The sequence below is a fragment of the Primulina huaijiensis genome, chromosome 5 (genome assembly GCF_012295235.1).
Source record: "Primulina huaijiensis isolate GDHJ02 chromosome 5, ASM1229523v2, whole genome shotgun sequence".
Taxonomy (NCBI): Eukaryota; Viridiplantae; Streptophyta; class Magnoliopsida; order Lamiales; family Gesneriaceae; genus Primulina; species Primulina huaijiensis.
In genome coordinates this window covers 18,975,611-18,992,685 of record NC_133310.1, presented here as the reverse complement: position 1 = coordinate 18,992,685, position 17,075 = coordinate 18,975,611, and the positions used below count along the sequence as shown (strand labels likewise).

General features: G+C 33.1%; 2 protein-coding genes across 3 annotated transcripts; one reads left to right on the top strand and one right to left on the bottom strand.

Annotated features, from left to right (window-relative positions):
• Positions 1 to 46: 46 nt before the first annotated feature.
• On the bottom strand, positions 47 to 2,803 carry LOC140976821 (putative protein FAR1-RELATED SEQUENCE 10). 2 transcript variants are annotated; one of them, XM_073441163.1, is made up of 4 exons: positions 2,700 to 2,803; positions 1,304 to 2,384; positions 781 to 1,224; positions 47 to 661 (listed from the first exon to the last, which is right to left on the bottom strand). In XM_073441163.1, the coding sequence occupies exons 2-4, from the start codon at positions 2,321 to 2,323 to the stop codon at positions 47 to 49; spliced, it is 2,079 nt and encodes a 692-aa protein (XP_073297264.1). In that variant the 5' UTR covers positions 2,324 to 2,384; positions 2,700 to 2,803. The 2 variants fall into 2 exon arrangements, with proteins under 2 accessions (XP_073297264.1, XP_073297265.1); XM_073441164.1 differs by having other exon boundaries at positions 47 to 256; positions 350 to 661; positions 1,304 to 2,797.
• Positions 2,804 to 7,387: 4,584 nt separating this feature from the next.
• LOC140976859 (WEB family protein At5g55860-like) lies at positions 7,388 to 9,866 on the top strand. Its single transcript, XM_073441238.1, has 3 exons — positions 7,388 to 7,580; positions 7,664 to 7,934; positions 8,161 to 9,866. The coding sequence occupies exons 2-3, from the start codon at positions 7,689 to 7,691 to the stop codon at positions 9,640 to 9,642; spliced, it is 1,728 nt and encodes a 575-aa protein (XP_073297339.1). The 5' UTR covers positions 7,388 to 7,580; positions 7,664 to 7,688; the 3' UTR covers positions 9,643 to 9,866.
• The last annotated feature ends 7,209 nt before the right edge of the window (positions 9,867 to 17,075 follow it).

Genomic DNA, 17,075 nt, shown 5'->3' with positions numbered 1-17,075 from the left:
GCGCTTTCTAGTGTATATAATTGCCACATTTTTATGCACACGATTCTCACAATCCATTAGTAGGTAGTAGCGTAACATCAATAACTTCATCAACAGTTGGCATGTCTCTAACCTGACTAATAAGTCTAGTAAGATCTTTTGTAAGTTCTCCATGAACAAAATCAGATCGCTCTTTCGTCAGCAATGCTTCAGAAAACAAAGTCGCAGTCAGAGACTTGAATTCTTCATACCATTCATCCTTGACATTTGGCTTACTCTGTTCATTGTGACAATAAAGTGAGCTTTCTTGACGCCACCGACTTAAAAGATACTTGTTTGGAAGTTGAAAATAGTTCTTGAGTACCAGTACCCGAAGGGCATGCCTGCATAAAATTCCTGATGACTCAAATTCATTGCATGAACAGTGAATATGTTCCTGTTCTGATATCCATATTACCAGCCGTTCTCCCTCAATCTTCTTGAAATGCCTTACAAAATAAGATCCAGGAGATATTTCTGATGCGGCATACTGCATGGCCAAGGCCAGTTCTTCTTGCAAAGCTTTAAATGCAAAGGGGGAAAGAATACTTTGTGCATGCTCTTCAAAAGGGAGGCACGTTTTTAGATGCATATAATGTGGCTCTACGTGTGCATGCATTTTATAATTCGAAAAATTTCCGACCTACAAAAGTGAGAATAATTCTCAGACTAGACATAAACTTACAAAATAAAAAAACAAGTGAAACATAGAGGAAAAGTCAAATGGAAAGTCAAAGCATTTTCCAAATACAGAAGACAAACCTGCTCAAAAATACCTCGTAAACAGGTCTGCCCTTTGAAAACTCCGTGAAAAAAATCATCCGCAGATTTCCAAAATGATGAAGAAACCATCTTGGCAAGGAAGCAACCCCTTGTGTAAGGAAATGCCCAACACGCACGAAGTGAAAAGAGTAAAGCAATGTGCTTATCAGAATTAAGTTCAAAGTGGGAAACCATCTGATTCCACCGGAATTCAAAATCATCTGTACTTTCTAGGTTGTACAATGCTTCGAATTCATATTTAAATTCCCTGAACCTTGGGCCAAGTGGAAGACAGAACCAGCTAGATATTCTGGGAAGGATACTGTATAAAGAAATGGCATGCTTTGTATTTGGCAATTCACTTCTTATGGCCTCTCCAAGACCAGTGTCTACATCTGTAATAATTGCTTGTGGATTCTTTCCTTTCATGAATCGAAGAAATACCTAAAGTAGCATCCAACAATAAGTAAGAACTTTTATTCTAACAAACTGAAAATGAAGCCAAATATCTTGAATAGCAAACCTGCAAGGCCCAAGCATGTGAGCGGCGTGTTTCGTCCTGCAATAAAGTACAACCAAATAAGAGAATTTTTCCATTGTTGTCGATGCCAAGCCATGCTCCAAAAAGCATACCATAAGTCATCGAATGATATGTTAAGTCAAAGTAGACCACATCACCGAACATGTTATATGCATGAATGGAATCCCCACAAGACCAAGCAATATTTTCAACATTGTCCTTTTCGTCGACTGCAACGTCATAGACAAAATAAGGATCAGCATCTTTGCTTGCCCGGCAGGCCTCAAGAAGATCCATTGTATCGCTTTCTCTTTTCTCCATCAATAAAGCATCATTTTGTTGAATAACTTTCTTGTGGTTTTGGATGAAGTTCCTCACATCTCTTTCCAAAAATGAGAGCTGCGCACCTTGAATGCCTTTTTCCAACTCGAGCACCTTAACTATACGGTGTATTGGAAAACCAGCTTTTGAAAGCAGAAGAATACGCTCCTGATCCACCTCATGAATTTTTCGATAAGCTGGTAGCAACCGAACTTGATCATCCTCTAATAGTTCGTGGTTATGTATATTACTAAATTGCACAACAAACCATTGAGAAATCCCTTCTACAACCTCCTTCGACAAGTACATTTTCGCATCACATCCGCATCTAACCGATTTCCTGTCCCTTTGATGTTCACCGGTTTGTTTCTTCCTCGTAGGTGCAAATCCTGACCTATGACAAACAAAATCTCTCTTGTAAACCCCTAACTGAGGACTCAACCTCGACCTCTCCTTCCTAACAGAAAATCCATTTTTTCTTGCAAAATTCCCGTAATATTCAAATGCTAAGTCATCACTCGTAAACACCATCCCTACATAAGGTGAAACCATGGTCTCTGACAACCTAGAATCATTTTTAACTAACTGGGCTCCCATGTTTGTCTCATCTTCTTGTCCCTCATATGTCACAAAACATTTCCAATCACCACAGGGGCACAGCTGCCTTTTCATCCACACAGGCCTCGATGGAACAGACACCATAGTCACTAATTCTCAGTCGATAAGAGTTTCCAATCAATCAAACGCAAAGATTCATGTAATCCTAGAAAAAGTAGACAAACCCTTAATTAAGAATTGGACAAACCATTACCTGTCCGTAGAAGCACAGTGATGCATCAAAATTCAACTTTTGTGACGCAACTCAAATGGAAAACATCAACCCGCAATGCGAAAATCCATTGAGTTGCCAAAAATCAACCTTTTTATCAATTTACTAAGCATCCGTTGGACCACTCGTTAAAAACCCAGCAATCATCACATAATCAACCTCAAAATGAAATTACCAATATACAAGTCAACCGAGTACATCACACGGAGAGATAAATCGTGAAGCGAAAAACCCAGGAGATTTAAGTACCACAAAAATGTCGGAAGAACGCAAAAAATTTCGCGAAATGCGTGGCGGGTGATCGTGTGCATATTCAGCCGTTTAGTGCTAAAATGGACTGGGCTTGCTTTACCTTCTCTACTCATGGGAGTTATTTAAATTAAATTTAAAATATAACTTTTAAAAATAAAAATATTACAACATTATGTAAATTATTTTTTAAAGTTTGAATGATTATGGTATAATGTTTGAACAAATTGAAATAGAATTTATCAAATAAATATAAAAAAATTTTATTTGATAGAAACCAATGCATAATATAATTTTTAGAAATTTGTAGAATAACATTGATCAACTATTTTTTTAAAAAATAACTTTTTCAAATATATTTGAAATGTATTGGAAAATGTCATTTTTTTAAAAGAAATGGTTGACATGCATTAATATGTCGAGTAGATCTCTTATGAGACGGTCTCACGATTCTTTATCTGTGAGACGGGTCAACTCTACCGATATTCACAATAAAATGTAATAATTTTAGCATAAAAAGTAATATTTTTTTATGGATGACCCAAATAAGATATATGTCTCACAAAATACGACCCGTGAGACCGTCTCATACAAATTTTTGCCTAATATGTCAGTTCAAATATTGTTTAATTGATTTAAGATTATATTTTGTTCTTTTAATAATTTAAGGAAAGATAAATCTTGGTTGCGGATGTTCATTAATTATATATCAACTTTCTCTAATCAAATAAATTCAAGAATAAAAATATTGTGTCTAATCCATAATTTTTTTTGAAAACTGTAAAATTGGTGGGTGAAAACTTATGAACATCGTTTAATAAAATTCGTCGGGGGTGATATAAACAGTCTACTATTGGAAATAAATTAATGTGGTGATATTACATTACACACAAAAAGTCATATAAAATAATCTCACAGAATAAGTTTGTGCATGACCTATGAAAATGCATTATGTTTTATGTTAGAAATATTACTTTTCATTCCAGATATGAACTAGAAATTCCCTACTGTGAAGAGAGAAACATCACAAGGTAATGTGCACCTAAAATGTCACCGGCTTGTGTGCTACCAAATTATTATCATTATTAGTTCCTTATTTCCCTCATATTTTTGGTTTGTTGAATTAATTAATTAAGACAAGACAATAAAAATAATAATTATATATTATTTTTAAAATAATCAATTAATTGATGTAAAGTGTATTACTATTAAAAAAAAACATAAAATTAAATTATATCAAATCTTTCGATAGAATAATTCAATGACAAATTAATGAATAATTTGATTTAAAAAATTAAATATGAACAAAAAATTTTAAGAAAGTATAAAATTTTAAATAATTATATATAGTAAATTCGTTTTAAATTTATTTTGTATAAAATAATATTTATATATAGTTTAATTCTATTAAGTTAAATTAACGATTTTAAAATTAATTATTATTATATTTTTACTAGTTGTTAACAATTTCTTCATATCATTCATTTGGATTTAATAATAAACAGATACATAATTCAAGAAGAATAATAACAATACATCATTAGTTTCTACGTATTTCAGTTTTTCAAAAATATTATAAAAATTAGATAAGTCAAAATTGTGAAATTAGAAGTATATTTCAATGTAAAAACAAAAATAAATAATTCTTATATTTCGAGTATTCAGTTCAGATCACACTATATTATACATTTCGAACCTTCAATTTAGTTAACATTATATCAATATGAATTATTTATTTTTGATTTCATATTTAAATATACATCGAATTTTCACAAATTTGTCTTATCTCATATTTATATTGTCTTGAAAAAAATGAAATACATGAAAACTAATGATTTATTTATATTATTTGTATCCATTTATTGTTAAATTAAAATTGTTAGATCATTTATGTAAGAATTATGAATATTATTACTATTATTATGTCTATTATTATTATTAACTATTATGAAGTGTAAAACATTGACAAAACATGAGTGCAAAACATTGACAAATCAAATGTGCCAAAGTTTTGACTAAAATAAATAAAATATATTAAAGTATGCATCAAATTATGGGAATTGTTTTTAAATCTTGCCTATAAATAGATGTATTGAATTTGAGAGAAATCACACCAAAACCTTTCCATCTAAAGCAAGCTTGAAGTTTGCAACCATCAACCTTACTTGAAGTGAAATTTAGGAGCAAGAATTCTGTTATATTTCTAGAAATTCGTCCCATCACTCCCGACCAGAGAATCCGATCTGCACCGTTCATAATACACTTTCAAATGTTCTAAACATCATATCCAACTTTCAGCCTCATCCAAAGGTTCAATTTCTGGGCAACATATCTGCAAGAATACTGCTCGGAATTCAAGCGAATTTAACAATTTTACGGATTTTCGGATGTTAACTTCCAGTTTGTTTCTTCCATAAATTAGGAGCACCTTTCAGTAAGTGGGCTTATGTTTTAAAGTATTTAAGTATGTTTGCAAAAATTCGATCGACATGATATATCCCTTCGATTTGATATATGAATATTTCGTTTCGATAAATTGTTAAGCATGTTTAAATCAATTTCAAGCGCATGTTCCTTTCGTTTCAAAATTATGTTGTCTTCGTTTCATATTATATTCTAATATATGTTCTTAAACACCAATTTGGTGTATTCTAAGAATTATGTTTAAAGGCACTGTTATGATTCAAGTTAGAAATGGTAAAAAGGAAAATTTTCTTAAAACATGATAAGATATGACAAGTTTATGGCTCTGATGCGGTGGGTAATAATAACCGATATATGACCTCACCCCTTAGAGGAATTACATATAGGGGACTGATCAGTAACACCATGGATAATAAGATGAAGTAACAGTGCAATACGAATAATATATGATATGTCTATATACATATGATAAATTATGTTTGCTCATGGTTAATATCAGGTCTTGACTTTTGTTATGAATTATTATTGTGACATGAAATTCATTTAATATTTACATAAATATATATAAGTTATGTCATGTCTATCATTTTGTCTATTTATTGTCCCGACGTTTGTTGAGACACGACAAATTTCGAATTGTTAAGATCTATATATGTATATCCTTGTATTATTATGATCGATCGGCCCCCATTTGCTGAGTATTTAACAAAATACTCACCCTTACACCTCTCACTCCCAGATAAGAATGAAAAACAAGTTGAAGAAGAAGAGCAAATGAATTTCTGGGGATGGTAACAATGTTTTAGTTGATCAAGACATACTTTGGAATTTGGCTATCTTTTATTTTTACGTTGTTCGTTTCCGCATTCGTTTGTTAAGTTGATTAGGTTGTAGAGACAATATATGTTTTATGAAAAAGACTGGTTTGGTTGTACACTGTACTACGAGGCTTGTTGATTTACGATTGAATAATTGTAAAACAACGCCGGATGTCAACTCACCCCGGTATCGAGACGTGACAATTTAATTCAGATAAATGATAGAAAAGATTGTTACAACTAGTAAAAATATTATTCTTAATATAATACAATTTAATTTTAAAATCATTAAACTTATTAACATTAAACTATATATATTATTTCATACAAAATAAATTTAACAAAAATTTAATATAAATAATTATTTAAAAATTTACCCTGTAGTTAATTTTTTTGTTTAGATTTATTTTTTTAAGTAAAGTTAATAATTAATTTATCACTGATTTATTTAAATCTGGAGATTTTGGTTTAATTTATTTTTTCGGTGAGTTTTTTTAAATTTTTAACAGTAATATATTTTGCATGAATTAATTGAACATTTAAAAATTAATATGTAAGAATTATTTTTATCCATCTTGTCATATTTAATTAATTGAGCAAACCAAAATTAGAAAAACAAAAGTTTTAAAAAATAAATTTTGATACCACAACACCTTATGATGTTTATGTCCTCACAGTAGGGGATCCTCGATCTCCCTCCTACGGATATAGATCTGTGAGACCCGTTGACGCCAGGGGCGCCAGGCGGAGCTACATAGGTATAGCCCGGGTGGTTCAATTTTTTTTTTAAAAATTTATATGTAAATTTTGTGTAAGTTTGAAATAATATGATATTAGTTCGGATAGATCAATTTAAAATATTAAAAGATTTTAAATTTTAAAATTCTAGTCAAGGCAGAGCCATATTTCTGGCTCCGCCACTGGTTGACCCGATCAATAATTATAATGAAAAATAATGTTTTTGACTTAAGAATATGTTTCTTGTGAGACAGTTTCATGGGTCTATAATCTTAAGATGAGTTGACTCGATCTATAATTATCATGAATAGTAATACTTTTTACATAAAAGTAATAGTTTTTCATGAGTTAATTCGGGTCGGAAATACTTCTAAAAAAATTGACATTTGAGACCGTCTCACATGAGTTTTTGTGCTGACATAAAAAGTTATAAATTTTTATGAGTTTGATCGGTTAAGTGATTTGTTTAACAAAATTGAGTCAAGAAACCACATGCATATTTGTGTATTTTATAGGTACATGCATTGCAATTTGCAAGAGGATTAATATTTTCTATTTAAAAAAAATTGTATATGCCGAAGTTTTGAGAACGTAAATTGAAATGGAAGACACTGCGCAATGATAGGTTCTTCACGGAGCATATGAGGGGAAGGAAGAAAAAACAAGACAAATGGGTGATTACTGTTTCAAGAAACAATTCATCCAATCGATTCACATTTTCTCTTATGTATATTTCACTTTTGAATACAAACCATATAGCAAACAATTGGGGGGAAAAACGTAAAAGGGTTTTCAAGAAACCGTATCAAGATTCAAAGTTGTATCTTGCTGGTGCTTTTTGTTTTTCCAAGCCATTTCCATATCTAATTTCATGCATGTTCTTTGTAGTGAAACTTTTGAGGTACCATGTTGTTCTTTGGTTTCTTCCAAACAAGAACATTGATTTTGAGGGTGAGAGCTGACAATTTTCTTATGATTTTGTAGTTTGTTGGTGGATTGAAGCGACACGATGTTCGGTTTCAATGTAAGGACGAGGCACAGCGGTCCAGCATCTCCGAGGTCCGTTGGTTCTCCGGTATCCGCTGGTTCTCCAGCAATCATGGAAACTCCAAGGGCCACTAACTCTCCAAGAGCAGATACGGGAGAAATCGACACCAGTGCACCGTTTCAATCGGTCAAGGCTGCTGTGAGCTTATTCAAGGACGTTGGCTCGCCTAAATCAATGCCTGTAAACAAGAAATCCAAAGCTGATGAGGTATAGTGGATGCGAACTAGTGTAAGATTGATTCGATTGTGGTTCTTATGTTCCCCGATAGATTTATATCTTGAACTCCATTTGAAGGTGCAAATGTTGCTTTTTGCTGCATGTATTTTTGACATTTCTGCTTTAGTGTTATTGTATTGTTTGAAATATTAACAATACGGCTTTTGTTCGATCGAGTTCGCTTGATTTGTGAATTTGCTGTACTTTTATTGAGCAGCGAGTGTTAGAGAAAGAGACACAACATCACATGATGCTCAGAAAACTTGACTACTACAAAGATCAGATGAGAAATGCGGAAACCGCAAAGGCTCAAGCATTACGTGAGCTACAGAGGGCAAACAGAACCATGGTAGATCTAACAAACAAGCTAGAAACCCTTAGCGAATCCAAGCAGGATGCGATTCGATCAACAGAAGCGGCAAAGAATCGAGCCACTCACCTTGAAAAGCAAAAATTTATGAGAGCTCAACTGGGTAGTGATGCATGGAAAATAGATGTGGACAATGAACGGGAACTCTACAAGGCGTCAGCAGGAGAACTTATTGCTGCTAAACAAGAACTCACAAATCTTCGGCAGGATTTTGATGCTGCCATAGAAGGAAAATTAGCTGCTTTCCAGCAAGCAGAAGACGCCCAACATGCGATCAAAGTGAATGAAGAGAGACAAAGCCAGCTTTCCAATGAAGTTGCCGCCTTGATGGAAACGCTTGACCAGGTTAAGACTGCCTCTTCTCAGGCCATAGAAGCACACATGAGAATTATGGAAGAAAAGGAGGCGCTATTACAAAACCATAAAACCGGTAAGGAAGAAGTCGGGGAGGAAATGAAGCGTTTGATGGAAGAATACGAGCCTGAAGAAGTTCTTGAGGAGAAGCTCGAGGCAACAACCAAAGCGATTAGGGTCATGCGGGAGCAACTTAATACTGTACGTGAATCAGATTTAAGTTCTCTAGCAACCGTAGCATCGGAACTGGACGATGCAAAATGGGCTCTTCAAGAAGTTATTGGAGAAGAAAAAGCAATCCAAAGTTCTGTCGAGTCACTTAAACTGGAACTGGAGGGATTGAAGAGGGAGCGTTCCGAATCAGAGCAGAAAGCACTCGAAACAGAATCCGCAATTCAGCAAATGCAAACTGATGTTGAGAAGATAAAAACTGAAAAGACTATACTTGAAGCAGAAGTGATGAGGAGAGATGCCGAGTCATTTAAACAAGAAGCCGAATCGGCAAGAATTGCAGCAAAGGAAGCTGAGGAAAAGCTGGAAATTGCACTAAAGGAAGCCGAAGCAGCCAAACTAGCAGAGAAACTCGCTGACGATCAAATCCGTAACTCACCAAGAACTGATGATGCCGACTCACGAGGTTCGGGATCTATGAGGAAGATCAAATTATCAGTTGAAGAGTTCGAGTCGATGAAGAAGAAGATAGAGAACCTCATAAATAAAGCTGATGTAAACGTGGCTACTGCCATGGCTCAGGTGGAGATAGTAAACACAAACGAGAGACAGGTGGTGACGAAAGTGGACGAAATTCTGAAAGAAATGGCGGATATACAATCAGAAACCGAAGATGCGTTAAAAAGGGCAGAGATGGCCGAGGCTGCGAAGAAGGTTGTGGAAGGTGAACTCTTGAAATGGCGCCGAGAAGAGCGGAGTGAAGCCGGAGAATCATCTTACAGTAGCGAAGCTATACGGTTGTGATAACCATGAAATGAATTACTCATTCTGCAAAAGAGATAACCAAGAAACAATGTATATTCTCTTTTCCGGAAAATTAGTTTAGTCATTTTACTCAACAATGAAGAGCGGAAAAGGCACTAAAAATGAATTATATAATTAGTTGATCCATTTTGCATCATTTACGAATAAATGGAGTTAGAAAAATAGTTATACTTCATAATGTAATTCATTATCCATAATATATATAGGATTTTGATCATAGACATCTCAGTTTTTCACAGTAACATAAGCCGAAATAACATATGTTAAAACGTTACATAAGATGTTATCTCACATAGCATTGCATTAAATGCAAAATGTGAACAAAAATATTTGCTTGAACATCGAAATATTTAATACTGTTGTGAAAAAATAAAAATTTAAGGTAAAAAGTAAAAATCTCAAACTCTCAAAATTATCACACTACACACTTTATAATATTTTTCTATCAACTCAATTGTCTCAAATCTTTACAAATGGAGACCTATTTATAGGATTTCTTAGGAAAACAATCCAAAAATAATTTCATCATTAGATACATCATCACACACTAATTTTCAATATTCAACACCTAATTTTACCTAATTTTCAACATTCAACATTATAATTTTCAACACAAATATTTTTCACATTTTCAACACTCCCCCTTGTGATGATGATCATAATACAATGATTGTCTTCATTACATGTTTCTATACTGTCTCGTTAAAAACCTTACTAGGAAAAACCCATTGGGATAAAAACCATAGTAAGGGAAAAAGAGTGTAGTCACATAAACTCCCCCTCATGTTGACATGAACAATTCTTCACAAATTTTGTAGATTGCGCATCCCAATATTATATATGTGCTTTCTGAATATTGTCGTAGAAAGTGCCTTTGTGAAGAGATCTGATAAGTTTTTACTTGATTGAATGTGACGAACATCAATATATTTTATTCTTCTCAACCTCCTTCGTGAATGCGAAGAACTTAGGAGGAATATGTTTAGTTCTGTCGCTTTTTATGTATCCTTCTTTCATTTGAGCAACACATGCATCATTATCTTCATATAATATCACAGGCTTCTCGTCGAATGATAATCCGCATGAGATTTGGATATGTTGGGTCATTGATTTTAACCACATACATTCACGGCTTGCTTCATGTAGTACAATAATCTCGGCATGATTTGATGAAGTTGTTACGAGCGTTTGTTTCTGTGAACGCCAAGAAATTGCAGTGCCTCCACGAGTAAATACATATCCAGTTTGGGAACGTGCCTTGTGTGGATCAGATAAGTATCCACCATCCGCATAACCAATTATACTTGGATTAGCATATTTTGAATACAAAAGTACCAAGTCTGTCGTTCCTCGTAGATAACGGAATATATGTTTAATTCTGTTCCAGTGTCTCTTTGTTGGATATGTGCTAAATCTTGCCAATAAATTTACGGCAAAAGATATATCAGGTCTTGTATAATTTGTAAGATACATAATGGCACCGATAGCACTTAAATATGGTATTTCTGGACCAAGAATATCTTCATCATCTTCACATGGACGGAATGGATCCTTTTCTATGTTTAATGATCTAACAACCATTGGAGTACTTAAAAGATTTGATTTATCCATATTAAAACGTTTAAGGATCTTTTCTGTATAATTTGTCTTGTGAACAAATATTCCACATTCTTTTTGTTCAATTTGTAAACCTAGACAATACTTGGTTTTTCCAAGATCCTTCATTTCAAATTTTTCCTTCAAGTATGAAACAACTTCTTGAATTTCCTTATTCGTTCCAATGATGTTTAAATCATTAACATATAAAGCAGTAATTACGCATCTGAATGTTGTTTTCTTAATGAAAACACAAAGGCATATTGAATTATTTACATATATCTTTTTCATCAAGTGATCACTTAGCCGATTATACCACATTCGGCTGGATTGTTTTAACCAATATAATGATCTTTGTAATTTCACAGAATAACATTCTCTGAGTTTTGAACTTTGTGCTTCAGGCATCTTAAATCCTTCAGGGGAGAATACGTTTCTTCATAATCAATTCCAGGTCTTTGAAAAAAACCTTGTGCAACAAGTCGAGCTTTATATCTTACTATTTCATTTTTCTCATTTCGCTTTCGAATAAAAACCCATTTATATCCAACGGGTTTTACACCTTCAAATGTAAGGACTATAGGTCCAAAAACATTACGTTTATTTAGCGAATCCAATTCAACCTGGATGTCATCTTTCCATTTTATCCAATCCTGCCGATTTTTACATTCACCAAAAGATTTTGGTTCATGATCTTCATTATTATTTATGATGTCTATTGCCACATTATAAGAAAATATATCATCAATTTCTTCTTATATCTTTTCGGTTCCATATTTTTCCCGTATTAATATAATTGATAGAGATTTCACGATTCTCGTCAATTTGTGGTTCTGACAGAACATTTTCATCATCAAGTGTTTTTTTAAGAACATCATTCTTTATTTTGTGATCATCATGTGTTTCTTCAAGAACATCATTCTTTATTTTGTGATCATTGTGTTTCTCTATGAATTTTTTTTTTCAAGGATTTTTATCTTTGGAACCGACTGGCCTTCCACGCTTCAGGCGTTTAATGACATCATGGGTATCTTCAATTTGTTTCTTCGGAATTTCAATTCGAGCAAGGGCATTTGCAGCATGTATATATGATTTAGTTACCCCTTTTGTGTCTGCAAATGCATCTGGTATTTGATTTGCTATTCTTAGCAAGTGCACAATTTGCTGTACATCTTTTTCACATTGTTTTGTTCTTGGATCCAGATGTAACAATGATGATGCATACCATGTAATTTCCTTTTCGGTATGTTTCTGTTCTCCCCCCAACATTGGGAAGATTTCCTCATTAAAATGACAATCAGCAAAACGTGCTGTGAACACGTCGCCGGTCTGAGGTTCAAGATATCGAACGATTGATGGAATATCATAACCGATATAAATACCAATCTTTCTTTGAGGTCCCATTTTCTGTCGTTGAGGTGGTGCAATAGACACATACACCATACATCCAAAAATTCTCAGATGAGAAATGTCTGGTTTTTTACCAAATGCAAGCTGCAATGTGGAGTATTTATGATATGCATTTGGTCTGATGTGAATTAATACAGCAGCACGTAAAATTGCATGTCCCCATATAGAAATAGGGAGCTTTGTTTTCATAATCATTGGTCTAGCAATCATTTGCAGACGTTTAATCAATGATTCAGTCAATCCATTTGTGTATGTACATGATCAACATGATACTCAACAATGATTCCCATAGACATACAATAATCATTGAAAATCTGGGAAGTAAATTCACCAGCATTATCAAGTCTAATTTTCTTGATTGTATAATCGGGAAATTGATTCCTCAATTTTATTATTTGAGCAAGTAATTTTGCAAATGCAATATTTCGAGTTGACAATAAACATACATGTGACCATCTGCTGGAGGCATCAATCAATACCATAAAGTATCTGAATGGTCCACATGGTGGATGGATTGGTCCACAAATATCACCCTGAATACTTTCAAGAAACATTGGTGATTCAGTTTGGATTTTGGCTGGTGATGGTCTTATAATAAGTTTTCCAAGAGAACATGCTTTACATTGAAACTTATTATTCTGAAAGATCTTCTGGTCTTTCAACGGATGACCCTGTATATTTTTTATAATTCTTCGCATCATTGTTGAACCAAGATGTCCTAATCGATCATTCCAATTAGTTAATATTGAAGAATTATCAACTACCATGTTTGATTCAATGAGACTTATATGTGTATAATGCAATCCAGTAGGGAGCATTGGTAGTTTTTCAATCACATATTTCTTTCCTGATTTATATGTGATAAGACACATATATTTCTTATTCCCTTCATTTATTGTTTGAGTATCATACCCATGAGAATATATATCATTAAAACTCAACAAATTTTTTTCGATTGTGGTGAATACAAAGCATCATTGATCAAAAATTTTGTACCATTAGGTAACAAAAATTGTATTTTACCACAACCTTTAATCAAGTCTACAGGACCTGATATTGTATTCACCATTGTTTTTGTTGGTTTTAGTTCCAAGAAATATCTTTTATCTCGGAGAATAGTGTGCGTTGTACCACTATCAGGTATGCAAACTTCCATGGGATTATTTCCTTGTTTAGCTTTGTCATGGCATTTTTCATATTTGAACTTCAAAAATATGCAATGAAAAAAATTAATGACAATACATATGTAAATATAACACATATCATAATTGTACAATAAAACATTATCATATGAATACAAGAAAAATAAATTATTGTACATTTATATTCCACCAGTATATTGTTCATTTTCAGAGAAATCATTGAGAAAATCTGCAGCATCAATATTTTTCATTTTTATCCCACCAACATATAGATCATTTCAAGAGAAATCATTCAGAAAATCAGCAGCATCAAAATGAGTTGAATCACTCAAACGGTCACTGCGTTCAGTGAAGTTGGTCTCTTTTTCTTTCTCCTTTATCGATTCTTTATAGAGCTTGCAAGAGTGCTCGGGGGCTCGACAAATACGAGACCAATGTCCTGGAGTGCCGCATCTGAAACAAGAACTTTCAAATCTTTTCGAGTGATTTTCATTAACACTCATGTTCTCATGATGCCTTTTCTGTGGGTGGTTCGTGACGCCCTTTTGAGATGACTTATAAAAATAACTATCTCGATTGTTTTCAAAACCACGGCCTCGACCACGACCATGACCACGTCCAATTCCATGTCCACGTCCACGACCACGACCTCGACCAAAACCTTGTCTTTGAATTTGATTTTGGTTTCCAGGTTTAAATTCATTTTTACTTACAGCATTTACTTCTTGAAATGCTGTTGATCCAGTAGGTCGGGAATGATGATTTCTCATTAATAGCTCGTTGTTCTTTTCCGCCACAAGAAGACAGGCTATGAGTTTAGAATATCTCGCAATTCCACGCACTCTATATTGTTGCTGTAGAGTTATATTTGAAACGTGAAACGTGGAAAATGTTTTTTCAAGCATTTCTGATTCTGTAACATCATGTCCACAAAATTTTAATTGCGAGATTATTCGATACATCGACGAATTGTAATGACTTACTTTCTTAAAATCTTGGAATCTCAACATATTTCATTCATCACGGGCGGTCGGAAGTATAACTTCCCTTATATGTTCAAATCTTTCTTCTAATCCTTTGCACATAGCCATGCGATCTTTTTCGATGAGATATTCACATTTCGAACCTTCATCAAGATGTCGGCGCAAAAATATTATAGCTTTTGCTTTTTCTTGTGATGAAGATATACCATTTTCTTTAATAGTCTCGCTTAGACCCAATGACTCAAGATACATTTCTACATCGAAAGTACATGGCATATAATTTTTTCCCGTAATGTCGAGTGCAACAAATTTGAGCTTTGTCAAGTTTGACATAGTGGTACTAAAAAAAATTATGATGCATTTTATTAGTTAATGAATATTGCAATATAAAGTAATGGATAAACAACAAATACAAGTATTCGTAAAAATAAAGAAAACACACGAGAAGGATATTCTCCGATAAATACAAGATTCTTGAGTATTATAACCAAAATAATTAAAAATAACCTTGAGAAAGCCATCTTCTTTTTTCTTCGAAAATTTGATGAAGAATAATTTTTAGAGAAGAAGAGAAAATTGGAGTGATTGAATGTGTTTGTGAGATCATATTTATAAGGCAAAAACTAGCCGTTTTGTTACCGTTTATGACCGTTGGTGTACAAAAAAATAAATGTATGTATTTGTATAATTTTATGGTAATAATATGGTGTATATAATATTAGTCATGTTTAAATAATTATGTATATCATACCTCATTATTATAATGAGGTGTCATATTTTATTTAAAAATCTTATAGGCTTTTATACTTGTCGTATCCCTTAACGGGAGTGTGGGATGTCGTCTTAACATCCTCCCAGGATTTATAACAAGTTTTTTTTGAAAAATTTATTTTTATTATTTCTGATCTTTATTTTATAATAACATTATATTATATATTAAATATATACACAATAAATAAATAAATAATAAAATAAATATTATTACTTTTGTTACTTTTTTCTTCTGTTTTAGAGATTGGAAAAATATGGAGGACTTTTAGAGCTTCGTGCTGATAACGTGTTGTGAAAAAGTAAAAATTTACGGTAAAAAAGTAAAAATCTCAAACTCTCAAAATTATCACACTACACACTTTATAATATTTTTCTCTCAACTCAATTGTGATTTTCTTCACAAATGAGAGATCTATTTATAGAAAATTTTTACAAATAATCCAAAAATAAAATACATCATTACCTACATCATCACAAACTAATTTTCAATATTCAACACCTAATTTTACCTAATTTTCAACATTCAACATTCACATTTTCAACACAAATATTTAACACATTTTTAAATAATTTTTCAACAATTTTAGAATATTCTCACAAATATTAGAAAGGGAAAAATTCAGCTAGATGATATTATTATTTTGTGGATGCATGTCTTATCGGTCACTCTTGGCAATTCGTCTGGTCACATCACGAGTCGTCTGGCGAGACAGTGACGGGGTCTTGTGGGAGACCGCGTCATCGCGTGCGGCCCATAGCCCTTTTTCCCGTATTTGTCTACTTCACTGTTTGTGGACTACACTTTCAAACCCCAAAGAGTTTATTTCATGACTTTGCAGTGTAATGTACATAGTTTTTTTAGATCAGCGAGTTTTTTTAGATCAGTTTATTACTATAAATACTACAATCACAGCGGTTACGTGAGTGTAATGTGCTACATTTACGGCTCTAGAAAGAGAATTCTTGGCTTTTTACGTACAATTTCTGGGTATTTTTGTGTGGATTTATCTATTAGTTTGCTTGAAGGAGATTATTGTGGTTTGAGAATGATGAGTTCAAGTGGGATGAAGTGTTGTATCTTTGTGATTGTATTTCTCTTCCTCTCCACCTCTTTCGAAGCTTCTCCTTTGATTTCAGGTTTGTGGGTTTCCATTCGTTTGCCCGATTTGTGAAAAGCTGATCTCTTTATGGAAGTTTTATGTTTTTTGTTCAATTGATGACGCAGATGGTATATTTGGTTCCCACAATTCAGGTGGAAGGAGGCTCCTTCAGGCTAAAACACGTACGTTTCTGGGTTCCTTCATCCTTGCTTTGCCTTTTCCTTAGTTTTCTGTTATTTACCTCCAGTTTTTTTTTGTTTTGTTTTAAAGATTATTGCTTGGGTGGGAAATAAATTATATGTTTAATTTTGGTTACTTTGAGGAAATAAATTATTTATGCAGATGTAAAATTATGTTAGAAAGTTTTTTGTCTTTCAGTTGTTTTAAATTGTCTTTCAGTGTTTTAAAAT